Source organism: Adiantum capillus-veneris, chromosome 23, assembly GCF_014529385.1.
Source record: "Adiantum capillus-veneris isolate H3 chromosome 23, ASM1452938v2, whole genome shotgun sequence".
In the NCBI taxonomy this organism is placed as follows: domain Eukaryota; kingdom Viridiplantae; phylum Streptophyta; class Polypodiopsida; order Polypodiales; family Pteridaceae; genus Adiantum; species Adiantum capillus-veneris.
Genome location: NC_140953.1, coordinates 54,708,075 through 54,735,270, shown reverse-complemented (window position 1 = coordinate 54,735,270; position 27,196 = coordinate 54,708,075). Strand labels below are relative to the sequence as shown.

The 27,196-nt window shown below is 45.5% G+C and overlaps 1 protein-coding gene across 2 annotated transcripts in view; it reads right to left on the bottom strand.

Moving 5' to 3' along the window:
• Nucleotides 1-1,972: 1,972 nt before the first annotated feature.
• The window catches only part of MGT9 (magnesium transporter 9), a 55,758-nt gene continuing 30,534 nt past the window's right edge, over nucleotides 1,973-27,196 (bottom strand). Inside the window, exons 6-12 of one of the 2 annotated variants that reach the window (XM_086496336.1) lie at nucleotides 17,685-17,759; nucleotides 17,353-17,577; nucleotides 17,224-17,268; nucleotides 16,794-16,838; nucleotides 16,681-16,710; nucleotides 16,480-16,599; nucleotides 1,973-2,491 (exon numbers count right to left, since the gene is read on the bottom strand). In XM_086496336.1, the coding sequence (XP_086352462.1) occupies nucleotides 2,405-2,491; nucleotides 16,480-16,599; nucleotides 16,681-16,710; nucleotides 16,794-16,838; nucleotides 17,224-17,268; nucleotides 17,353-17,577; nucleotides 17,685-17,759 (627 nt within the window). In that variant the 3' untranslated portion in view covers nucleotides 1,973-2,404. The remainder of the gene's footprint in view (nucleotides 2,492-16,479; nucleotides 16,600-16,680; nucleotides 16,711-16,793; nucleotides 16,839-17,223; nucleotides 17,269-17,352; nucleotides 17,578-17,684; nucleotides 17,760-27,196) is intronic. The other variant, XM_086496337.1, reaches the window with a different exon arrangement.

Below are 27,196 nucleotides of genomic sequence, written 5' to 3'. Positions count from 1 at the left end.
AGAAATTCAAAAATGCCAATTAGCGTGCCAACGGAAAAAAAAAACATTCTGCATAGATTTTGCAAGAAAAAACGTGTAGGTATGACCAAAAATATCGTTTAACTTGCGAAATTTTCCCTGAAAAATTGGGTTGAAGTGATTTGTGTATGTTTGGGATAAAGCATTTTCCTGAATGCTATAGACTCTCACAACCACCATACTCACGATTCCGCATAAGAGAAGGAAAGCAAAAAGCTTCCAATTTTTTTGTTTTCAAGTTGGAATCTACTTAACCTACTCAAGACGATGGTGAACTAGCTTTTTTTAGAAAGCGGAGAAGTTGTGGATATATTTTTCAAAAAAGTGGAGTTACTTCTCACCAAGGTAGCAGGGATGAAAGTTTATATAAGGTAAGGATCAATACATCCCTCTTATTTTTGGGGTAAAAGGCCCTTTCAAAACATATAAATAAAGACAGGAAGGAGGATAGGTGGGAAATGAATTTAAAACTAGAGGGAGCCTAAAGTTACAATGAAAGTCAAAAGTTAACTTCATTTGGGAAATATGAAGTCCTTCCATACCCTATATGAACAACATGTATGTGTGTATGAAGACATATATTTTAATTTTCTTCATCTGACCTTTAAATTCTATTTTTTTAAGTGGCTTTCTTGCAGGACATCAAATTTACACCATTAAGAAATATAATATAAGAATCTTTTCATCCTAGAGGGATTCGAAAAATAAAACACAGCATGCATCATTGTGGTCATCCTTTTAATGTCTCTTTATCACAGCTAGCTACTAAATTTCTTGGTCATGTGCACATTAAAAGTTCACTTTTCAATCTCAACGATGAGCATGCTATTAAACATTCAAGGCCCATCCATCATACTTGAGTAGCATTCGGTACCTTGGTTTGTTTTATCCCGGAAGAAAATAGCCACTAGATTTGCATGCTTTTTCTAACTTGGATTGGGCAATTTGTCATGGCATCCTTGTGTCCACAAGTGGTTTATGTTTCATGCTTGACAACTCATGCATATAGATACAAGCATCTTTCACAAGCAAGCATGTATGTCTTGTGGTAATTGATTTGGGGCTTAGACAACAATCTGCCACCACTATCTACATTGAAGTCATAACGCATTGACAATTGCATGGAACGACTATTTCATTCTCATACATTATCATTATCTTAGGGACAAACTCTTTGCATGAAAAAAGGCTTCACATACTTGATTTACACACAAAGGCATTGCCTTGAGAGAAATTTGTGTACTCCCCTTTGTGGATAGAGGACTATTAGCCCTTCCCTAGATCTTCTGCACAAGCTCATGTTCTACATCACTCCCATAAGGATTTGCTACCTTATTTAGGTGGTGTTGTGTTACAACACGCTCTAAGACTACCAAGGCACCTTTTGCCATCACTAGAAGATTTTCCCATGCAAGCTCATCGTTCAAAGACAAACTTATCTTCGTACGTGCACACTAATTGATAATCTCATGTTGTATTCCCTTGAGCTTCTCCTCCTCCTCCAGGCTGTGTTGCATTCTTGCAACCATAAAAGGCATTATCATTTAGTGTGCAAGCAGGTTAGCCAACTTGCATGTGCAGGAGAGAAAATCTTTACCTCATATGAGGTTTCAGACTTGATGCAAGTGGTATGCAACTGTGTGTGTGTGTGTGTGTTGGGGGGAGGGGGGGGGGAGAGAGAGCTGTTGTTCAAGAGGGAAATGGGATAACTGATATAAGAGGTATTCCAATTTCCTCTTCTTATTGAGAGAGAGAGAGAGAGAGAGAGAGAGAGACACACACACACACCCATGAAAAGATAAGTTTTTGATGTCATAAGGGAGGGGGGATGCCTGACGACACAATGATGGGTAAGCCAAAGCCACTTGACCTCTAATGTTGAGAGGAGTGCTTACTCACATATTTTGGAACCGGCATTCCTTATGTGACCTTCCTACATACTCACAAGCCAAACTCTCAAAATTCAACTTTCCAACTGACTTTCAGAGTCTAGAGTCAGAAAATTGTCGCCTATCAGTACCAAAGCAGAACAATGCTAATTCTTCACTTTTCTTTCAAATAGCCTTAACGTTTATGTTCTAAGATGATTTATAATAAGCCTAACCTCCACCTCATGTAAGGGGTATTATCAGGTCAAAAGAATGAATAATACATTGAGAGAATCCACAAAGGGCAGAAATACCTTGCCAAATATAGAAAGCTAATGAAGATGTGCCATAAGCCTTACATGTGGGCATTCAATAATCGCCACAAACATGTATCGGGGTCTTTCGAAATGTGCACAAAATACAAATGGCATTTCGCACGCAGAGTGCAGATCAGCGTTCGAAGAATACACCAAGCTTGCACGAAAAAACATGACAGTGCATGTTTTTGGGCTTGTATTTCAGTTCCCAATGAGACCTCTATAGCGAGCATAAAACAAAATTGAGGAGAATACGACCAGGCATAAAACTCCAGAGAGAAGAACCACCTATACAACACCACACAACAATCAGTAGCAAGCTAGCAACACGCAAAGCATAGAAACTGAAACGGAAACTGTAAGAATTGACACCAAGGCAGCGAAAATGTCCATGTACGTGAAATGGAAACAGAGCTAGAATGGTCACATCATAAATGTAGGTGTTGGTAGAAAGAGACTCAAAGAGATGAGAGAGAATGCTTAGTGTTTTACATAAAGAATCCCAATCTTCTTTTAAAAACTATGTTATATTTTAACTACATGTTCAAGTTCTTCTTTTCGAGTGTTTAAAAGTTGTTTTCTAAAGCTACAACCTCAGAAGCTTTAAGTCTGGAGGCCTTTGAATCCCTCTCTCTTTAGAATTCTCTTCTTCTTCTTCTTCTTCTTCTTCTTCTTATTCTCTGCTTCTGGATTCAGGCAAGGCATGGCGACTCTTCCATGGGCATTCACCCCCATAGTCATCACTTCTACGGAGGTATGGAATCAGTATGCATCATCTCTCTACACAGTCTCCGGGCAGCCACCTCTTCTGGATCCGCCAAAGTCATGCCCACATACGCATGCTTTCTTTACCGCCGAGATGGCCATTGACAAGATGAGGAGAGCATATGATCACGATGGCCTAGTAGCAGAGCATTTTATACATGCCAAAGTTCTGCTTGCAAAGCTTCTAGCAGTGATGTTCAACCGTGCCGTGTGAGAGGGTCTACTTGATACTTAAGAGTTTGTCTACTATCGTACCTATCTTCAAGTCAGGGGACCCTATGGAGCCTGAGAACTACCGCACTATCATGATTGGACACACATTGGCACGGTTGTACAAATCCATCCTTGAGCAGCAGTTGAGTAGATGGGCAGAGAGAGAGGATGCACAGGCAGCAGGACATGCGGGTTTTAGGAGAGGTTTCTCTACCCTAGATCATATTCTGACACTCAAAGCCACTATTGAGGAGGGGAGATCACATGGGAGATGGCTCTGTTGTTGCTTTGTCGATTTCCGCAAAGCCTTCAATACAGTGCCCAAAGCCACATTGATGTGCAGACTGCAGGAGATGGGGGTACCCACAGAGTTGATTTGGGGGATCTTGGCTCTATACAGGTCAGTGGTATGGCATGTACACACTCCAGAGGGGGTTTCTGATTTGGTTCACTCCACTATCGAGGTGAAATAAGGCTGCCTGCTATCTCCTACACTATTTGGCATGTATGTGGATGAGGTTTCTGACTACATTGAGAGGGATGGTGATAGAGGAGCACAGTTGACAGGGACATGTATCCCACTATTGTTATATGCTGATGATATTGTGTTAATTTCTGACTCCCCACAAGGGATGCAGCGTCACTTAGATGCTTTGTACACATTTTGCTCATGATAGTGGATTGTCTGTTAACCTCGGGAAAACCAAGGTTATGGTGTTTAACACCATACCACAGTGGGTCAAGAGGTCAGCACCTGCATTTACATATGGCCAAGAGACGGGGTAGTCTTCAGTGGACCGGTGTTTCCTTTGACGAGAGCAGTAGAGACTAGACTGACGAGAGCCTTGGGAGGTTTGGAGAGGATGTGTTCGCAGGTTCAATTTCAGGAACCTTGAACAACGCTCTAGCTTTTTGACACTCTAGTAGCTTCAGCTATGCTTTACGGAGTTCATATTTGGGGACCCTCAATGGACCATCATGGCAGATCAGGTGGCATTGATGGATGGAGATGTATAGAGAGGCCTTTAGTCTCTATGATCTCTTGGATGATTCGGGCTAAGGCCTCAATGTCACATGAGATTATTCGAGCCGAGCTAGCTGCCCCCCCTCTCGTGGTCGAGGCACTTACTAGATCAGTATCCTTCATGCACAGTTTACGTGTCACGTGCACATCTAACCATATGTGCATGTGGACAAGTTGTAACTCCTACTTCTAGGGTTTAGGTCAGCCTAGGAAGTGTTCTGGCACCCTTGTGAGCCTATATGCAAGACGTTCATGTCCAAGCACTTGAGAGTAGTCGCATAACCTTTGATTGCACAACCCATTAGTACCTAAGAATAAGCTTTCCACCGCATGTGAACTGCCTCTAGCCGCGTGTGGGAACCACCTCTTATTAGGCACTTAATTAACCAGCGTTTTTGCATCAGCATACTCAGCGTTTTCAGCCTTCATCATAGCCAGCAGATTCCCATCGCAGCAGTAGCCTCAGCGATTCAGTTTTCAGCCCTCAGATCCACTTTTCAGCCCATAGCCTCGTCGCATTCGTAGATTCCCGCAAGCATTCCCTAGCGTTTCCAGCATTTAGCCACAGCCTCACAATACCTCATCCTTTCCAAGTATCATCGTGGTCATCGCCGTTGTCGTCGTCATCAAGCATCTAGAACCATTGTACCAGACTTTGTGCAATCTAAAGCATCTTAGCATTTAGAGCCATTGTACCAAACTTTGTGCAATCTAAAGCAAATACCTCTCTAGCAATAGAGAGGGGGGCCCTTGGAGGGGGGTTTGGGACCCTATCTGGTGTCGATCCTCTCTCTCTCTATCACTCACGACACTTCACTCACAGTTTTGCATTCTCTCTTGTTTTGGTCTATTGCACAATCTCTCATGAAGTAAAGGGGGGCTCTCTCTCCCCTTCAGTAAAAGGAACCTTGGGCAAGAACTAAGCGCTCATCCGGAGCATACACCATCATTCACTTCCCTTGTAGATTACACTATGGGACCTCCCCACATACAAATATGCTCGGCTAGCCCTTGAGTCATCCCGACAGCTAGCGCTACCGGGGGATGCAACATGCTCGTATGGGAAGATGACATCATGGTTTCAGCCCCATGGTTTCAACATGAATAGCCTGTCTCCGTTCCAATACTCCTTGGATGCACCCTCCCTATCTCTCACACAGACAGAGATAACTAGACTCATACGTCAAGATCTGATTCAGCTAGATACCAGGCGCACATGGATACAACCGACACACGAGTTGGGCACGAAGATGGCTTTCTATAGAGAGCATCTTCTCCAACTAGCAGAGGATGTATATGTGATCGGACTGGCCTATATGGACACTCATTTATCCCATGGGATACAATGTGCTATTGGTCAGATGAGCACATCATTGCATCAATTAGAGATTGAGACTCGCAGGTTCAGAAGAGTACCAGCAGAGGCCAGGATTTTCCAATTGTGTCATAAAGAACCAAAAACAGAGTTACATCACATTTGTCATTCTCCAGTATACTATGAGATACGAGGCCGCTTTCATTGTCTATTTAGAGAGGGTTTTGGACCATTGGCCAGAGTCATGAGATATCAGGATCAGAGATGCCTCGGGCAGTTTTTGCTAGAGCTCCGCAAACACAGGGAGAGTCTCTTGAGGAGATCAGGCAGTGGGAGACATTCACAGAGGGAGATCACTAACTTTTTTAGAGCAAAGACTCAGCAGTCAGATGAGCAAGCTTCACAGTAGACTTCAAAGCCCATCTATACCAGATTTTGCTAGAGCTCCGCAGACACAAGGAGGGAGAGTCTCTTGAGGAGATCAGGCAGTGGGAGACATTCACAGAGGGAGATCACTAACTTTTTTAGAGCAAAGAATCAGCAATCAGATCAGCAAGCTTCACAGTAGACTTCAAAGCCCATCTATACCAGATGTATATTAGTGAACAAAGCCATTGAGCTCGGGAGAGCTAGACGCCCACGTCTACGAGGGCGACCACAACATCGATGGAGGCTCCATCAGAAGATCAAGACTATTCTAGCACGACATGGGAGACGTCAAGTACCACAATTTAAAGCGGCGGACATTGACAATGCTCTTCAACGACCGATGCAATACTTTCTCGGACAACGCCCGATGTCGGGCATTGATGATGATGATTTCTTTTTTCCTTTAAATTGTACCCAGACACTATTAGATCCACCAAGATTGTATCAATTTGGTCTAATAGGCCATTTTTGTCTTTTGAAAACGTTTAATATAACATTTCATTTCTCTCTCTCTCTCTCTCTCTCTCTCTCTCTCTCTCTCTCTCTCTCTCTCTCTCTACAGATATGCCCGCCTAGCACTTGAGTCCTCCCGACAGTTAGCCGTGCAGGGAGATACAACATGCTGGTATGGGAGATGACATCATAGTTTCAGGCACATGGATTCAGCATGGACAGATTGCCCCCCTTCCTGTACTCATTGGATGCACCCCCTTTGACTATTACACAGTCCGAGATCACCAGGCTCATCCGCCAAGACCTGACTCAGCTAGACACCAGCAGGACATGGATACAGCCAGCACAGGAGCTGTGCACGAAGATGGCTTTCTATAGAGAGCATCTTCTTCAGGTTACGGAGACCCAAATACATGGACACCCTGGGATACGATGTGCTATTGCCAAATATGCACATCTTCACACCAGCTTCGGGTCGGGACTGGGAGATACAACGGAGTACCAGCAAAGGCCAGGACATGCCCCCTATGTCACATGGAGCCTGAGACAGAGTTGCACTATACATGCCACTACCCAGTCTACTATGAGATACGGGCCGCTTCCACTACCTGTTCAGAGAGGGCTTTGGACCACTCTCTAGAGTCATGGGGTACGAGCTGCACACACAGAGAGAGCCTGATGAGAGGAGAGGCTAGCCAATCTCAGAGACTGATCACAGAGACTGATCACAGACTTCTTTAGAGCAAACACTGGACATCTATGACCACAATAGACCCCACATTCTCCTCGCACCAAAGGCACGCTGATTGACCGAGCTAGGGAGATCCAGACACCCATGACTACGGAGGACTACATAGCATCGACGGAGGTGATATCAAAGGATTTGAATCACTTTCGCCCGACATGCATGACGTCCGGTCAGACTACTACCATGGAGGAGATTGATGAGATCCGCCAACGACCGATGCTAGATCTCCTGTGATTTAGCTCTTTCTAAGGATACACTGTCACAAGACGGGGACCACGTGCCAATAGAAAAGAACAGACTGAACAACTTTAAGCACTTCAAATAACAACTGAGAGAGAGAGAGAGAGAGAGAGAGAGAGAGAGAGAGAACACGCGACACGGAGTGGCGGAATTCCACCCCAGAGAGTATTGGCCCCAAACCTTCGCGCCCCTTTCGGTATTTCTTTATATTGCATCAACACAGTGACACACTACAAGCCGCTACTCCAGACTCTGCACCTTCTCCAAGAAGCATGCCAGAGAATGAGCCCTAGCCTCATATTTAAAGGCCCTTGGCCTGAAAAGCAATTACAGTAAAAAGCCTTTAAAACTCAAAAGCTTCTGGTCCAAAAAGCAATGCCAAAAGCTGCCAGCGTAATTTACGAATTTTCGTACAGCTTGCCACGTCATCAGTAAGCGCAAAACGCAGAAATCCGTACAGCCTGCCACGTCATCATGCCAGCGCAATTTTCGAAAATCTGCCACGTCATCAATTTTTACGTGTGTGCGGGTCCTGCTTTATTTTAATCCTTTATGTCACTTGGAGCCCCATCGAACGGGGTCCCCATAAGTTGGTAGGACTTCTTCTTTTGTTACTTGTTCTTCTTAGGGTTTAGGCCCCTTGGGCAACATCTGCAAGTTGGCTCCCTTCTTCAGGGCTTTGACACGCCAGCAGTTTGTTACATACACCCACACTATGTTGTCTTAGCCCCCCATTCACTTCACCCCCTACCCCCTACTCATATCCTACACAAGCCTAGCTAGCTAGCTGCTTAGCTCACATCTAGCAGATCAGGATTCTATAGTATTTTTATTTTGTTACTCAAAAAATGTAACTTTCTGGTCTCATAGGTCACTTTGGCCTTTTGAAGACGTTAATATAACATTTCATTTCATCATCTCTCTCTCTCTCTCTCTCTCTCTCTCTCTCTCTCCACTAAAGAAAACGGGCATATTCCTTGGAGATGACCTCACTCTCACACAGCTTGCGCATATGAGAGAGGTAATGCCAGAGATTCAATCGGTAAGGGAGAAGGGAAAGACTGCCTTCTACAGAGATGGCCGGGTGGTGATTGTAGAGCGGCGCTCCACATGACAGTGCGAGACCTATGGGACCACACTCAAAGTTGCCACCTATAATTGTAATGGATCTATGCGCCTTGATGTGGGTGCTTTTGAGGATAGTTTTACGAGAAGAGACGTCGTCTTCTACTCTGAGACACATCAGGCCCCGGGGCAATCTATGCCTCACATTAGTGGATATAGATGGGAGACGGCCTGTAGACAGGAGACACGATTAGAGCACAGAGGGCGGGGCTCAGGAGGAGTGACAGTGTTATTCAGGGAGGAGTTGTAGCCATTGATACATATAGCCCGCAGGGATGAGCAAGCTAGGTACATGTGGGTGAGATTGAGAGCAGAGACAGGCAAATATCTTTATATTGCTATTTGCCACTTCCCCAAAGTACGTCAGTGTATGCACCACCCAAAGGACAGTCCCCCTTCTCTATTTCGGATGATGATATATGGGAGTTCTCTAGAGATAGTGACATCATCATTCTAGGGGATTTCAATGCTAGGACTGCCCATCATCAGACAGTATTTTATGATACTTCAGAGGAGATGCTCAGAGAGTTGGATGTTGCAGAGACGGGCCTATCCAGACTATCACAGGATGGAGAACACACTGAGTATAGATAATACTTGATAGACATGGGGACTACACATGGATTGGCCATCTTGAATGGACCTACAGAGATTTCCCGCTGCGGGGGGTTTTACATGCTTTCCACACAGACATGGAGCCAGCACAGTGGATTATGTCATGGCACAGCCGAGCCTCATCTCTAGTATCCAGGATCTCACGGTTGGACCCAGACCTGTTGGTGTGGCAATGGACCATGCTCTTGTGTCGTTGACCATCTCTTTTCAGTTTAGTGTAGCACACAGGCTACAGGCAGCAGCCCTACTTGCTACACCTTCACGCGGGAGACAGACTTTGTATACATAAATGGGATCTACAGACGCCTGTGCACAGAGGAGCCAGGGCGACCTCTGGAGGAGCTTACTACTGTACTGACACAGACACTACATGATGCAGCAGCAGAGGCATACCCACATACCCAGCCTGAGCAGAGATGCCGTTCGGGGAGCATGCCTCAGGACAGTTGGTATGATGAGGAATGCCGAGACACTAGAGCTAGACTTCAGAGGGAGGTGCTTTTGGGGGACATCACTCACAGACAGTCGCAGATTGACTTCAACGCCTAGTGCGGCAGACGAAGAGGGCATTTTTGGCTCGCCTAGAGCAAGATCTATACCAGCTATTCTTGAGTCAGGACTCACGTGAGGCATGGCGGCTCTTTCATGAGCACACACAACCCCCCCCCCCCCCTCTCGCCGCCATCACTTCTACAAAGGCCTGGGGCCAGTATGCATCATGTCTGTACACAGTTCCTGAGCAGCCCCCCCTTCCCGACCCCCCCGATCCATGCCCACACACATGTGCTTTTTTCACCGATGAGATGGTGAGGAAGGCCATTCACAGGATGCGGACTGGGAGAGCATATGATTATGATGGCTTAGTGGCTGAGCATTTCACGCATGCCAGAGATTTACTAGCAGAGCTTCTAGCAGTTATGTTTAACCGCGCCATGTGTGAGGGCTTTCCTGATACTTGGAGCCTATCTACTATTGTACCTATCTTCAAGTCGGGAGACCCTATGGAGCCTGGGAATTATCGCACTATCATGATTGGACACACATTGGCACGGTTGTACGCATCTATTCTTGAGCAGCAGCTGAGTAGATGGGTAGAGAGGGAGGGGATACGCGCAGCCCGGCAGGCAGGTTTCAGGAGGGGTTTTTCTACTCTTGACCATATCTTGACACTCAGAGCCATCATTGAGGAGGGCAGATCGCGTGGGAGACGGATCTATTGTAGCTTTGTGGACTTCCGCAAAGCATTTGACACAGTGCCCAGAGCTAGATTGATGCGCAGATTACAGCAAATGGGAGTACCCACAGAGCTCATTTGGGGGGTCGTGGCATTATACAGGTCAGTAGAGGGGGATGTACGCACCCTAGAGGGTCTATCCACACCGGTTTACTCCACTATTGGGGTGAAGCAGGGCTGCCCGCTATCTCCTACTCTATTTGGTATGTATGTGAATGAGGTTTCTGACTACATTGAGAGAGATGGTGATAGAGGTGCACAGCTGGCAGGGACATGGATTCCACTATTGTTATATGTTGATGATATTGTGTTGATCTCCGACTCTCCCGAGGGGATGCAACGTCACTTGGATGCTTTGCATAGGTTTGCCCAGGAAAGTGGTTTGTCCGTCAACCTTGGTAAAACCAAGGTCATGGTATTTAATACCACCCCACAGTGGATCAGGAGGTCAGCGCCCGCATTCACATACGGCCAGGAGAAGGTGGAGTATACAGATGCTTACACTTACCTTGGAGTGGTTTTTAGTGGGCCAGCATTTTCACTGAGGAGGGCAACAGAGACTAGATTGACCAGAGCCCATGCACCATTGGGTAGATTGGAAAGGATGTGTTCACAAGTTCAGTTTCAGGAGCCTCGGACGAAGCTCCGGCTCTTTGACACTTTGGTGGCTACTGCATTGCTTTATGGAGCTGAGATTTGGGGACCTTCATTGGATCATCACGGGAGGACAGGCTGCAGTGATGGATGGGGGACATGGAGAAGCCTTTGGTCTCTATGATCTCACGGCTCATTAGAGCCAAGGCTTCAGTACCACGTGCTATTGTACGACAGAGCTAGCTGCCCCCCCACTAGTGGTTGAGGCGCTCACCAGATTTGTCTCCTTCATACACCACATGTGGGAACTTCCCAGAGACAGATATGCACGCCTTGCACTTGAGTCCTCTCGACAGTTAGCCATGCAGGGAGATACAACATGCTGGTATGGGGAGATGACATCATGGTTTCAGGCGCATGGGTTCAGCATAGACAGATTGCCTCCCTTCCAGTACTCACTGGATGCGCCCTCTCTGACTCTTACACAGTCCGAGATCACCAGGCTCATTTGCCAGGAATTGATTCAACTAGACACCAAGAGGACATGGATACAGCCAGCACAGGAGCTGGGCACGAAGATGGCTTTCTACAGAGAGCATCTCCTCCAGCTTACAGAGGATGGTTTTGTGACGAGGCCCAGATACATGGACACCCACTTGTCTCATGGGATACGATGTGCTATTGGCCACATACGCACATCTTCACATCAGCTGCGGATCAAGACTAGGAGATACAGCGGAGTACCAGCAGAGGCCAGGACATGCCCCCTGTGTGACATCGAGCCTGAGACAGAGTTGCACTACACATGCCACTGCCCTGTCTACTACGAGATACGAGGCCGCTTCCATTGCTTGTTCAGAGATGGCTTTGGACCATTCTCTAGAGTCTTGTGGTATAAGGATCAGAGATGCCTGGGTTTGTTTTTGCTCGAGCTGCGCACACACAGAGAGAGCCTGATGAGAGGAGAGGCTAGCCAGTCTCAGAGACAGATCACAGACTTCTTTAGAGCTGCCACTGGACACCCGGAGGAATTACTACCACAGCAGAGCTCGTCGCCTTACACCAGAGGCACACTGATCGACCGAGCAACTAAGCTGGGGAGATCCAGACGTCCACGACTGCGGAGGACTACACAACATCGACGGAGGCTGCATCAGAGCATTCGGATCACTTTGGCTCGACATGCACGACGCCCGATCATACTACTGACCATGGAGGAGATTGATGAGATCCGCCAGCGATCGATGCTGGATCTCCTGTGATCTAGCTATCCCAGCTAGTTGTTTAGCTGCTTAGTTCACACCTAGCAGTTTAGGATTCCATAGTATTTATTTTGTCATCTTGTTACTCTGACTTTGTATCAGATCCACCACATTGTAACTTTCTGGTCCGTCCGTCCGTCCGTCCATCTGTCTGTCTATCTATCTATCTATCGTATTTTTATTTTGTTACTCAAACAATGTAACTTTCTGATCTCATAGGTCACTTTGGCCTTTTGAAGACATTAATATAACATTTCATTTCATTTCATCATCTCCCTCCCCCTCTCTCTCTCTCTCTCTCTCTCTCTCTCTCTCTCTCTCTCTCTCTCTCTCTCTCTCTCTCTCTCTCTCTCTCTCTCTCTCTCTTTTTTTTGTTTGGAAAAAGTCAGGGCTGTATATTACTGAGTACAATATAATCCCCAGCGGATGCCAAAATAGCCTATCACGTGGGGTGTACAAGCTGAATGTAAGGAGGAGAGCCACTATAGTGACAACTCGACTAGAACAATCTCATGGTGGTCGGTGTGATGAATGGAGGAGAAACCACTGAGGAGGGGCATAATGCCACGTAATCTGGCCACCTGTAAGTGTGAAGAAGAGTGGGGATCGTGCCCAACACCGAAGGAAGGCAAATCGGCGATCCTCGACTGCTCGAGATGTACCTGAGGAAGAATCCCACTGCCAAATCAAGGTATGAATGATGTCCAGCCAAATGGCAGTGAGGGTATCCTGAAGGAGTTGTGGAGCCGCACTTAGAATGTGGAGACAACGAGCTCTCCAAACATTCCATAGTGTAATACTAGTGATGACTGAAAAAACTTCATCACGTGTCTCAGAACCCCCCTACCAAGCAATCTGTGGTAGCATAGCCAAAGTCCCTCGCCGATAACCAGCCGATGTGAGCATAAAGGCTGGATCTGTGTCTGAGCCCTCGTTGAAAAGATGGGGGCCGGGCATCGGCATCAACCATGAGACAGATCCCCAAGTAAGAAATCCATGCTGAACACCTGCTCTGCTAAGTAGAAAGCAAACTGCAAGCCACACTACATGGGAAGCTGAGCATGACCAAAGACAGTGTGCAGGTGACTCAGGTAGTCGCAAAGGACAGCGAGTACATAACGGATCATGACCCATAGTAGCTAGCCAAGTCCCAACTGGAAGTCCCGCATGTGCAATCATCCACATGAAAAAATAAATACGACGAGCCGCATGTAAATCCCAAATGGCGGACCAAAACTGCTGCAGATAGGCATGGGAGAGGCCTGAATGTAACCAGAAACGCATACGAGTGGGCTGCTCTGGCTGCTGTCTCATCAATGCTAACCGTCCAATCCTAACAGTGTACTCAAAGAAGGATACAGGTGCATCGGTGGGGTCAGAGTGAGGCCAATGCCACTCGCCTGGGTCCCAATAAAGCTGAGATAGGGTACGACCCTCCCACACCCCAAGCCTCCAAAGTGCAGCATCAGCGGAAGCGAAACGAGGGTCAACACAACGACGCTTCCCGCGGGAGCCAACTACTCTGATGGCCTCCCATCGAGTTCCGGGAAGGGCAAGGTGCGGAGAGGTGGCATCATATGTCAATCTAGCATGAATCCCGTGAGACTGGTCAGTATCAACTGTGAATAGCATGGTGTCTAAACGAGCTAATAAGAGATGCTCTGAGCAAAGAGGCCTTCCCAGCCACAATGGGGAGGCATCTGAACCGTGCCTCGCATGACTGCATCCCACTGTGAAGGAACGGCGGAATCAATCTCAAGCAGTCTGTCTGTCACCCCGCGACCAATGTCATAATGTTCTACCACAAAATCAACATCCAGCATACGTGTCTCATGAAACAACCGCATAGAGACAGCAGGGCCAGTGTCCCAGGCAGCCCAATCAATGTGAGTCCTCTCTCCAAGCTGACGAGGTGGATCAACCGAAGAATCAAGAACTGCAGCATTCCAAATGAGAGGCTGGCGCTCAATCTCCTCACGACATGAGGGAGGTGAGTGTATGATAGCCCGTCGCATGGAAACCCAAATCTGAAGGAGCGATCGGATGAAGGGTGAGAGGGAGGCGGTGGACAAGGGGGCATCAGTAAAGAGAAAACGATACCCTGTCTGCCAAGTATGACCATCTCTAGTGCCGAGTCGTGGAGTCACTGCGCAAAGAGCAGCTTGAAGAAGCATCTTCCAAGGTTCTTGTCCGAGAAAAAGACCCCGAACAATAAGCTTGGTAAGAAGGGAGCAGCTCTGTAACTCTGGATCAATAATGCCAAGGCCTCCCTCTGACCTAGGACGAATAATCGTGGACCAGCGAACTCGAGCACGGGTATCAGTAGTCCCATCTGTGCCACTCCATAAAAAGTTCCGCACTAAGCGGAGAAGCGGAGCTATCACACCAGAATGTAATATCCAGCAAGAAGCCGTATACCATACTGTAGCCAGAATGACCTGTTTGGCGACCAATGCACGGCCAGCCAACGACAGATGACATGAAGACCAATGGCATAGCTTCCTACGAATAGACTGTAGTACGGGTGCAAACTGCTGTTGTGAGGTAACATCGAATCCAACCTGAAAGCCCAGATATCTGCATGTCTGACCCGATCGCAGCCATGTGAAACCATCAGCTACCCCCCAAGTAGGTATGTCATCACTGCCAACCAGTAACCCATAGGATTTATGCCAATTAATGCCTGCACCACTAGCAATGCAAAAAACCTCTAGGGCCTCCCGCATGGCATCAAGAGCAGCTAGCAAACAGCGTAACATGAGCATAGTGTCATCAGCAAACTCCTGATCGATAAGGTCTGGAGCTGTAGGTACTGGCATGGTCAAGCCACAAAATGCATGACTCTGAGCACGAAGAAAGTCGGACATAGTCTCTCCTACAAACAGATACAGATATGCTGCTAGAGGACATCCCTGACGGACACATCGAGAAAGCTCAAAACTGCGACTGACACGGCCACCAATAGTAATAGCACTGCTGGCAGTCTTGAAGAGAGCGGAAATGCCTGAGATCCATCTCGAAGGGAAACCCATCCTGGCTAAAGTTCCTTCAAGAAAGTACCACTCAACACGATCGTATGCTTTCTCGAAGTCAAGGATGAAAAAAGCGAGAGGCTCAAAAGATGATCTGGCCCACTCTACTGCCTCATAAAAAGTGAAGATATTATCCAGGATGCATCGATCCATGACAAAGCCTGTCTGAGAAGTATGAATAATATCTGGTAAGAACGGCCGCAAGCGATGGCTGATCATTAACGCTAATATCTTATAGACCGAAGGGAGTAGGGTAATAGGTCTCCACTGTCGGAGCTCAGTGGTGTCACCCCCCTTCGGAATAAGAGATATGAGACCTGAACAAAGATCCGGATGCATATATTCTGATGCAAAGATATCCTGACAACCGCGAAGCAGTGGTATATGCAATACATCCCAATATGTCAAAAAGAAAGCTCTAGTGAGGCCATCCTCTCCTGGACAAGAGGATGGATCAAGACTCTCTATAGCAGCATGGAGCTCTGCAAGTGTGAAGGGTGCCAACAAGATCTCTGCCATAGTGTCTGTACAACGGTGTCGCTTGTGGTGCCAGATCTGCTCACGGGCAAGTAAAACCTCAGTAGTGCATACATCAGCAGTGAACAATGTCTCAAAATAATCTGCAGACATATCAAGTATAACATTAGGATGCATATGTAGTGTCCCCTGAGCATCGCACAAAGTCCAAAGGGTGGTGCCAGGAGGGCGCTCTTTATGCGCAGCGAAGAAGTCTTTATTCATTCGATCAGCTTTAGCTATCCAATGAGATACTGAAGCATGATGAGTGAACTCAGACCTAGCATCCTGTACGCGACGAATCTCCTCTGTGAGCTCTCTCTGTCTAGCTAGCTCTCTCTCTCTCTCTCTCTCTCTCTCTCTCTCTCTCTCTCTCTCTCTCTCTGTGTGTGTGTGTGTGTGTGTGTGTGTGTGTGTGTGTGTGTGTGTGTGTGCGCAGAGGGCACTTGCACTACCGTAGGTCATTGATATACAGCCGCATGGCAATTTTATTGTTTTCCTCTGTTTGCTTTCCAACACATTTAAATACATTTCGGCCTTAAATAGAATAGGAAAACCACTGTTTCTGTATTTCAAGCCCCAAAAAAACTCATCACTCTCTCTTCCTTTTTGCTTGTGGCATTGCGCAGTTGCACTACCGTTTTCAAGCCCCTGAAACACCATTTCCATGTCACTATGATGCAAAAAGACCTGAAAAGATACTAAACTTACCCATTTGAACACATAGTTGTAGCCCTTATTCCAAGAATAAGGGATATTCATGCCAAAAATCCCTGCAACTGCTGCATAGATTGCCATAACCACAGTTCCTGCGCTCAAAACTAGCTCAAGCTGGAAGAAACAAAAACTCACTATTTCAGATCAGCATTTCAACAACCTTTTTCTGTGAAATGAAGTAGAACAAGACTCGACCTGAATGAGCTGATTTCGATGATTATCAAGCTGCAAGCAAGTTAAAGGCTTAGTTCCCCCAGGCATTCATGAGTACTACTTGCCTAAAGATACAACATAAAGACTTTGCTAACCTGAATATTAATGTAATCTTCTGTGTCATCTATGTATTCCCTGAGCTAAAAATTAAGCACAGGCAATCGTTGGTGGATAATTCTTGGAAATTAAATAGAAAGCATTAAAGTTCAAATAAACAAGACTAGTTCAGGGTTAGGGAAGAAAATGTTAAGCCATACCCTGCACAGGACATGCCTCATAAGAGTGTGTCAGTGCACGACATGCAATAGTGAGAGGGTGTGGGTGCACCGCGAGAGAGAGAGAGAGAGAGAGAGAGAGAGAGAGAGAGAGAGAGAGAGAGAGAGAGAGAAGAAAAAGAAGAAGAAGAAGAAGAAGAAGACACACTGTTGGGACCCTCTCAAGGGGCCCCCACAAGTGTGCGCGTGGCATGCACATGTGCACATGTGTGCATGCAGAGAGAGAGATGAGCAAAACATGATACTTAACTGTTATAAGCTTGTGTAATGTTCCATCAATTTGCATGAAATATGCCTGCAAATACAGTTACAAGTTTACAAAGTACATATTTAACAACCTCAGAAACATTTGTGCAATAAATCTAAAAAACCCAAGGACCTCCAAAAGCATCTCAAGCTGTTCCACATCATTATCTGCTGTATATGTTCCAGCACTGGCTCTACTGGCTCGAGAGATCCTGGAGCCTATAGTTGGAGATCCAACTGCCCAGTTCGGAGGCAAAGAGCCACCTACCGGAGAAGATGAACTTGCTAATTTCCTTGTCAGAAAAAGATCAGCCATATCACCATCATCATCAAGAAGCTGCTCCAGCTCATCTCGAACCTGAACAATTAGAGAGACGTCACTTCAACAAAAACACGGCTCCAGTGAATATATCATTGGGGTTGGGTAAGGTCCATAAATCAAAAGCTAACGTCTTAAAATGCTACCTTTTGAACACGTGCTGTGAGCCTAGTCATCCCACTCTTCAATTTCCGAACCCGATCCAAGTTCCGACTACTTATCTATTGTAAACACACACACACACAAAGCACAATCAATACGAAACACACGTCTAATTGTCAATAGATAAGCATGTTAAAGTTAGCAAAGATTCCAGAAGCATTTAAAGAGACTCTCACAAAGAAGAAAAACTAGAAACAATTACTTAGGACTTGACTCTCACCCCAAACAAGATTATTTAACCCAAGGGGATCCTTATACAAGTGAATATGCAAGCAACCATATGATGTATTAACCAAACTATGCACTTACCTGGGAGTGGGGGGGTTTGGTGTGTGTGTGTGTGTGTGTGTTTGGGGGGTGGGGGTGGGGGTGTGGGGGGGGGGGGGGGGGAGTGTAAGAAGAGAAACCACAGTCCACAAAATGCTTTTTTAAGAGATGCTTGTATCTATAGTTGATAAAAGACTAGTACAAAACTAAGCACTACCACAAAAAGCAGTTTTTTATTGTCCATTATCCATGCTGGTATTGCCCTTGTCATGCAAGCTTTAAATCCTTTAGATAACAGAAATTCAAGAAAATCAGATTGATATTTGCTTTTCATGCATAAACAGATTGTACACAGCTGATATTACTCACTGCAAAACTCGACTTAACTCTAGGGAGATTACCACCACGGAAACACTACAAGATGAAACACCTCCAGGGCTAATTTGATGCACCAACGAGAATTGTCTGAATGTGAATTGCGTCCAGCCTCCGATGGGAAGATCTGGCGCTGATTTGCACACCCGATGTAAGAGGATTCAAGGGGCTGAAAGCTGACTGCAAAAACACAGATCTGATGTCGAAATGTAATCCAACTCGATGTGGGCTGCATACAACCTCCAAGAGAGAGATCCAGAGATGATATGCACAGCCAATGTGAACTGGATTTATGGCTGAATGCTCAAACGCAAGTCTGGCTGCACATTCTGGACTGAAAAGGTAGCAGACTTGAGTTTTAGCAGCTGCAAGGATGAGGGTGATGATGTGCAACAGATGGGGTAGCTAAGGGAGCTTCTTCTTGAGCCAAGATATTGGCTGAGAAGAGGCTGACGATGGTTGTTTAGTGTCTCTCTTGAGGGGTATCACGTGGTGGCAAATACTACGATCCACCCCTTTCATATCTTTGTAAGACAATGCAAATACATCTTTATATTGTTTGAGGGTAGCTATCAAGGGCTATATCTCTTCCTCTGTAAGCTCCATGGCTATATAAGCTGGTGTCGATTTATCTCTTGGTTCCACCAAATCAATCTTTTTTGTGTTTTAGGTTCATCATACGATGTTCTCGGATCTTTAGGCTCTCACATTGGTTGCTCTACCACAATACATTGGTCTTGAATTTTGTATCTTTTGTAATGAGAGGGTGCATTAAATTTTTCTAAGTTATAGCCACCCTCACTTTTCATTTTTGTAGTCCAAACCTCTTTCAAATGGCTGCAATTAGTGAAGCTGAAAACGCTAGCTTTTGTTCTTGCACACCTCCGCCCAAGAATGGGCAAGGGGCTTCTTTTACAGTGGTGTTTGGGACCTAGAACTCTGCAAGTCACCGCCTAGGTTGAGGGTGAGAGGCAGACCTCGAATTCAATAGGTTAGTGGGTGGACTGAGTGTGAGGAAAAGCAGCCCTTAAGTTGGGTGCACTAGCCTCAAAGTTGCAGTAGCTAATCCACAAAGAGCCCAGATTCAGACCTCAAAGTGTGTGTCTATAAACTTTTCCTTCAAAATTCCAAAATGTGCACACACTTAATTTTAGGGTAATGTGAGCCTCTTCCAACCTAGTGATGTATTTGACCTGGGAACCGGATCGACACATTGCACTTATCCTAGGCTACATGCTGGTGTTGCTAGATGCGCAAAGTGTAACAAAACTTGCCAAACATGTGTACAAACAATCATGCAAGAGGGTTCCGAAATGGAACAACCCATCGACTGACTTGTCCTGGCATGCAGTTCTGCAAAGAAGCTCACAAGATTGCTGATACTTAACCCCATGGACTAAATAGACAAACCCTAGCTCCGAAGACATAATAATAGCATGTCCATGTGGAACATAGAGCCATGTGCACGTGACACTCCTTTGTAGTTTTCTCCTATGCACTATTTTTTATCAGTTTTCATTTGTAGGCACATGGAGCCAATTGCTAGAGTGATACCAAAGCTCAATCCAGCAAGCAACCCACTCCCCTCACAACTTGCGACTGAAAGGTCATGGAGTCGGAGGAATACCCCACGTTTTTGCAAGAGGGTTGTAGGAGTGACTCCTAAGGCAAGGGTTTCAACCACAGTTTTCCATATTTCCAAAATTTGCAATATTTTCCAAACTATGGCCATCCTCTAGTAACTCAGGCAGTGCCTTCACGAAAACCTCCTAGCAATACAGAAGACTCAGCTTAGACCTTACAAGACCCTTTTTGAACAAGACCACAAGGTTGCACTACAGACCATTGAAAAACACAATCTTTATGTCTAGCTCATGTTTATTTTGACCATTATGAGTTGCCAATGCACAAATGATAGTGTAAAATCCCTCGTCTTATGAAAAGTTTTAAATACATGAATGTTTTATGTCATAAAGTGATGATGTGGCATGGCCTAAAGGAAAAATCCCAAGACAGAAGAGGCCGTGCATCTCGCGGGAAGAATCAAAAGAAACTTCAACTTAAGGAACCTGTCCAAGTGGCCCAAATTAAAAGGTCCTGACCAAATAAGTTGTAAATTAAAGCAGGTCACCAAATTGCGTAGCAGCATGCTGACGTGGCAGCACTGTATGGCATGGCCTGCAAATCGCGGCGCGAATTATGCTACTGATATGGCACTGTACGGATGCCCGCGTTTTACGGGATGGCCCGAAGGGTGCTTGCTTTTGGGGCACTGAAGCTGCATGTAATTGCTTTTCACTAGGCCAAGGGCTTTTATAAGTGTGTCACTGCCTCCTCTTCCGGCAATTTTGCATGGGAGCACTGCGGGGAGAGAGGACTCTCAAACATTGTACTTGTTGAAGTATAATAATAAAGAAATACCGGGAAGGGGCGCCAATATGTGGGGCCAGTACCTCTCAGTTTTGTTCAATTATATTCAATCTCTCTTGCATGTGGAAACATGTCTTATGTAGAAAACAATCTCAAGACAAAAAAACCACTTTTAAGCCAAAAAGGACTTTCACAGGTGTACATAAGAGTAGAATAGCTTGACATTGGGCTACAACAGCCGTAAAACATCTAACCTCTACCACCACCTGAGAATTAATCTCTCTATCCATCTTGGCACGGCTGGATGAAGAATATATAGTCAAATTCTTCACCTTTTCAAGCATCAAGACTTGCAAGAAGGAAATAGAATTTTCCGATACATTGACAATTCCACAATAAATGAACATTAGGCTTGATCCATATAGGTGATCAAGCACTATTGGTTTCCTAGTAAGTGAACAAGCATGGAAAATCCAACCACTCTAAAAGCGATGATAGCAATGATTGCTCTTTCGCAAAATATCTATTTGTAGAGGACAAAGACTGCAATCATGAAAGGCTTGTCATGTGATAATTCCACAATCATTGAACATTAGGCTTGATCCATATAGGTGATCAAGCACTATTGGTTTCCTAGTAAGTGAACAAGCATGGAAAATCCAACCACTCTAGAAGCGATGATAGCAATAATTGCTCTTTCGCAAAATATCTATTTACAGAGGACATAGACTGCAATCATGAAAGGCTTGTCATGTGATAATGACACGAGTTTAGTAATAGCTTTTTCAATAGCAAAACGAAGTTTGCCTTCCATCATTTGATATCCCAAGGCCACATGGTCCATGAGTACTTGCATGGTGTACACTTTAGTTTTAAACAATATCTAGACATAAGCGACAAGTACATTCCTTACAGTAATTTGCAAGTGCATAATCCCTTAACTATGAAACACAAATTTATAATATTCCTAAGTCTCTACAAGATAATGTTGGGTAAGGATTTTGTCCTATGCACCAAGTTGCCCCCAACATCACCGTCACCTATTCTTTGTACCTTGGTGAGTAACATCCCTTGTCCAGTCGTAGCCTATGCGGCAGAAAGTCTTGTGATACTCATGTGATAGTCATGTGCACTTGTTGAGTTTTATCAAATGAGACTACATCATGGCAAATGAGGCCCCCATCCCTCTAGCGTTGGCGCACCTTTGTAGGGGCTATTTTGAAGTTGTACTAGCCCTAGATACTCCCTCCAGCCCTACATTATAGAGGTACCTTGTACACGCTTCTCTAGTTCATCAGCCAATACGATTCTAATTTCACTTCGTTTCAATTCACATTGGTCTTTAAGTACTATATTAATCATGAATGCAACTTATAAGCTCTAACAATTCGCCATTACAAGAGTGTTATGCAAGAGCTCATGGATTAGGCGACAGTTGGTTACAAGATGATGGCGAGAGAGCTTACTTTTGCCAATGATGTTGTTGCTTCAAACACAGCACCTCTTCTTCCTACTTCTAATCTTCCTCTTTCTGCTACTACACCTCCTATACCCCCTCATACTAACCAAAAACTTTTCTATAAACTTTGACTCCCTTACAACAACAACTTTTGAGAATAAATGTCACAAACTGCTGCCATGTCAAGCCACTGAAGTACGGAGCCAACCTATAGATCCCAGTCGAGGGGCCTAAACCCTAAGAAGAACAAGCAGCAGAAGAAGTTTTATCAACTTGCAAAGTCTTGTCGAGTGGCCTATTTTTAAAGACAAGTTCCCACCAGCTTACGGGACCACATCCGATGCGGCCCAGGGGAACTAAAGCCATTAAAATAAAGCAGGACCAACACACACAAGCGTAGAAGATGATGACGTGGCAATTGTACGGACGTCGAACGCCCAAGATTTGCGATGGCAGTGCCATGTGGCAGTTAGTACAAGTCTCCGCGTTTTGCGATGCTGATGTAGCAATTGTACGGATTTCCGTGAAATGGGTTGAGCAGTTTTTTTTAAGCCAGTTTCTGGGTTCAGATGCTTTTGAGTTTGAAGGCTTTTCATGTAACAGCTTGTCATGGCCAAGGGCCTTTTAATATGAGCCAAGGGCTCATTCTCTGGCACGCTCCCGCGTAGAGGTGCAGAGTCTGGAGTACCGGCGTTGTACTGAGTTCAAGCAATATAAAGAAATACCGATCCAAGCCAACCTAGCAGCCCAAGTAGCAAGCAAGCATATCTAGAGAGATCCAACGAAAGCCCTCTCCAGGCATCCTGTCAAGCATGGGAGCATCACCAATCCAAAAAGAAATTGTAATTCGCCAGTTAAAAAATGCTCCTGATGCACAACAAAACACCTCCAAAGCCTGCTCACACCTGTGCAACTTGGCTTCACAGCCCTCCAAAAACATGCCTTAGTCATCAGTTGTAAGGTGCAGCGGAAGTGAATGTTGAACTTTGCTCAAGATGAGTGCTCCGAACTGCCCTTCTCTCGATAACGAGAGAAGTCTATTCTATTGATTGCACAATCTGGTACAAGATGCTGATGCAATGAGTCTAAGTGCTGCTATGCCGAAGTCGGCGGTGCGGACGACGATGACGAAGCTGAGGCTGAAAACTAAATGCTATGAGTTGGTTCTTGTCGCACTAAGTTGGGGCTGTCCCGTGTACTCGTTACCTTGCTGAAAACGCTGTCTTGCGGTCTCTAAAAACGCTGAAGTCTCTAAGCTGAAAAACGCCAGGTTCTGCTGCTTGAAACCGCTGAATTGGCTGCTTGAAAACACTGCAGAAGATGGCTGAAATCGCTGATCTATGGGGCTGAATTCACTCCTGCAAAAATGCTGCAATGCTGGCTATGAAAAACGCTGATCTGCTGGGTGCAAAAACGCTACAATGCAGGGCTGAAAACGCTGGTACAGGGCTTCCAAAAACGCTGATCTGAGTGCTGAAATCGCTGATGCTTAGAGCTGAAATGCTGAGGTTCTTAAGTCTTGGTTCTTGTTGAGAAGATGCTCCAGAGGGCCTGCTGCACGAGGTGTCTGTGCTCTCCTTCCTGCTTCTGCCAGAAATGCTAGCGCTAGGGTTTCCTTATATATTGTCTTAGGCAAATTGCCCTACCCAGTTTCCCAACAAAAGTCACTTAAAATAATAAGTGAAAACTATCAAAAATAGGGAAAATAGGTCTATGCACCTGATGGATTCTGATGGTAATGCTGATGATCATGTTGTGTGCAACCAGAGGATATGCATCTACTCTAAGTGTATGGACATGCACGGTCTGCGAACAGACTCACAAAAGTGCCAGAACACATCCTATTCTAGACTGACTTGATTGAATTGAACCCTGGTCATTGTCCACGGACACATAGGGTTGGATGTGTCACATGACATCCCCTCCTTTTCAAAGTGAGGTACTGGTACCGAACTGTATGGCGTCGAGGGAGATCGCCAATAGCATCCGGAATCCTGCAAAGGACTCTTCGCTGGCCCACTCTAATGCGTGGGTCGTGCGATACTTGAACTTCATAAAGGTCTGCAATGCCTGCTTCTATGGGCCGCGCCGAAAGCGACACAAAGTCCTTTGAGTCTCCTTCAATGCTTCAACTTCGTCTATAGTCATGCGTCTACCTTCTTCAAAAATCTTCGACGCTAAAAATTCATGAAACCACTTCCAACACAAAAACATGAACATACCCATTCCATGTAATGTGGCTGGAAAAATTCTAGTCTTCCTTAAGGACGGTGCATGCAATGTAGACGAACATAGAGACGGAGTGCCCAACCGTTCATCAAACACACGCAAAAAATGGGGTCGAATCGTGACTGTCTGATCTAAGTCAATCAACTGTGGCAAATCACAATGGAAATGCCGATGCTTGATGCTCAATCCTTCTTGAGCTCTTTCGGAAACTGTGTCATACCAAGGAAGAGACATGGAATGTGACTTTTCGTGCTCATTCATGAGCGAATCGTGTTCATCGTACAATATGGCATGCCTTTGGAAAGGGATCACATAAAGACGCTGACTAAAATACAAGAAACGATCACGAATGAAACAATCGAACAATGCGTGTTGACTAATCACTCGAGCACATAATACTTCCTCAGAGGGTTCTTTGGACCTCGATTCGAGAGCCAAGATCAATTCTTCGTGATCGAACGAATCTGCAATGAGGTTAGCTTCACTAGGAAAAGTGGCAACTAAACCGTCATCCTTGTGAACAATCACATCATCTTCCTGCAAATCATCATGTTTGTGAGAAATCACATCTTGATCATGCTTATCATTATCATGCAAACCATGGAATTCTTGTGTGTCGTGCTTTGGAGAAGACGAGACTGAAAGAGTCTCCTTCTCCTGAATCCTTTCAATCTTCGCCTGCACATTAGAAATGAGAGATGAAGAATGAACAACTTGCTCTCCACAAATGATAAGGGGAGAGTCACTTTTGGCATTGAAAATGAACGTATTTTCCGCCCAATCAATGAGAGGGTTATGTTCACAAAACCATCGAATGCCCAAAAGCATATCACATCCTGAAAGAGGAGAGACTACAAATTTTCTGCAGAAGGACACTTATTGAACAATGAACAAAACATCAAGGCACTCTTGCGTGATGAGAGAGTCCATACCGGGAGAGAAGCCAGACACCTCGAAAGGAGATGTCTTACGAACCTCCAAGCGGGCTCTTTCGACAAAAGAGTCACTAATCCAATCATGCATACTGCTTAGGTCAAACAATATGACAAAACGCTGACCATTCACATGACCATAACACTTCATGAGAGAATCATCAATGGGAGGATCATGGGATTTGGCACAACCCATGGCGTAGATGGGGAAGGAGGAGGGTCAGAAAAACCTCCTTGGTGGTGAGATCCTTCTTAGCTACTGTCATGCCCATCATCTCCATGCGAAGTATCCATTCCGCTTCGAGTGATGACCATACACTGTGATCTTTGGTTCTTAAGTTCACGAGGAACTTGGGTTCTTGTGGGTCTTGGGTTCTTGGGTGCTTGGGGGTCTTGAGGTTCTTGAGGTTCTTGAGGGTCTTGGGGTTTTTGAGGTTCTTTCGCTTGCAATCCGTGTTAGAGAAGGATCTTCTCTTCACCCGAGTTCTGCTCTTTTCCGAGGGCCCACCCCTTGGAGGCCTTGCGCTCACACCAAGGTTGCTTTTTCCCACCTCACGTTGATTGGCCAGTTGCAAAGTGCACGGTCCGCTCTCAATGAGAGAAAAGAGGCACAAGGGGAGGCTGGACAAGCCCTTCTTTCTTGGGTATCCTGTCACTCTTCAAAAACACGATTAGGAATCGACACGACCAAGAAATCTTGGGTTACGTGCGACCGCAACAAGCAAAAAAAATTATGTGGTTCTTGTGGTTCTTTCCTTGAGTGATACAGAACACTGCCAAAGCTCTGATATCAATGTAAGGTGCAGCGGAAGTGAATGTTGAACTTTGCTCAAGATGAGTGCTCCGAATTGTGCTCAAGGTTCCTTTTACTTAGGGAAGGGAGAGCCTTCTGTTCTTTAATGAGAGAGTGTAAGTGATCACAAACAAAGTGGATAAACACTGTGAATGAAGGTGCTGAGACTGAGAGATAGAGAGAGAAGAATACGAAACCAAGAAGTTGTCAAACCCTCCTCCAAGGGCCCTTCTCTCGATGGCGAGAGAAGTCTATTCTATTGATTGCACAATCTGGTACAAGATACTGATGCAATGAGTCTTACTGCTGCTATGCCGAAGTCGACGGTGCGGACGACGATGACCAAGCTCAGGCTGAAAACTGAATGCTGTGAGTTGGTTCTTGTCGCACTAAGTTGGGGCTGTCCCATGTACTTGTTACCTTGCTGAAAATGCTGTCTTGCTGTCTTGTTGTCTCTAAAAACGCTGAAGTCTCTACGCTGAAAAACGCCAGGTTCTGCTGCTTGAAACCGCTGAATTGGCTGCTTGAAAACGCTGCAGAAGATGGCTGAAATCGCTGATCTATGGGGCTGAATTCACTGCTGCAAAAATGCTGCAATGCTGGCTATGAAAAACACTGATCTGCTGGGTGCAAAAATGCTACAATGCAGGGCTGGAAACGCTGGTACAGGGCTTCCAAAAACGCTGATCTGAGTGCTAAAAATTGTTGATGCTTAGAGCTGAAAACGCTGAGGTTCTTTGGTCTTGATTCTTGTTGAGAAGATGCTCCACAGGGCCTGCTGCACGGGGTGCCTGTGCTCTCCTTCCTGCTTCTGCCAGAAATACTAGCGCTAGGGTTTCCTTCTATATTGTGTTAGGCAAATTTCCCTACTCAGTTTCCCAACAAAAGTCGCTTAAAATATTAAGTGAAAAATGTCAAATATAGGGAAAATAGGTCTATGCACTATAAAAATGCTCCTGATGGATTGTGATGGATTCTGATGGTAATGCTGATGATCATGCTGTGTGCAACCAGAGGATATGCATCTACTCTACGTGTTTGGACATGCACGGTCTGCGAACAGACTCACAA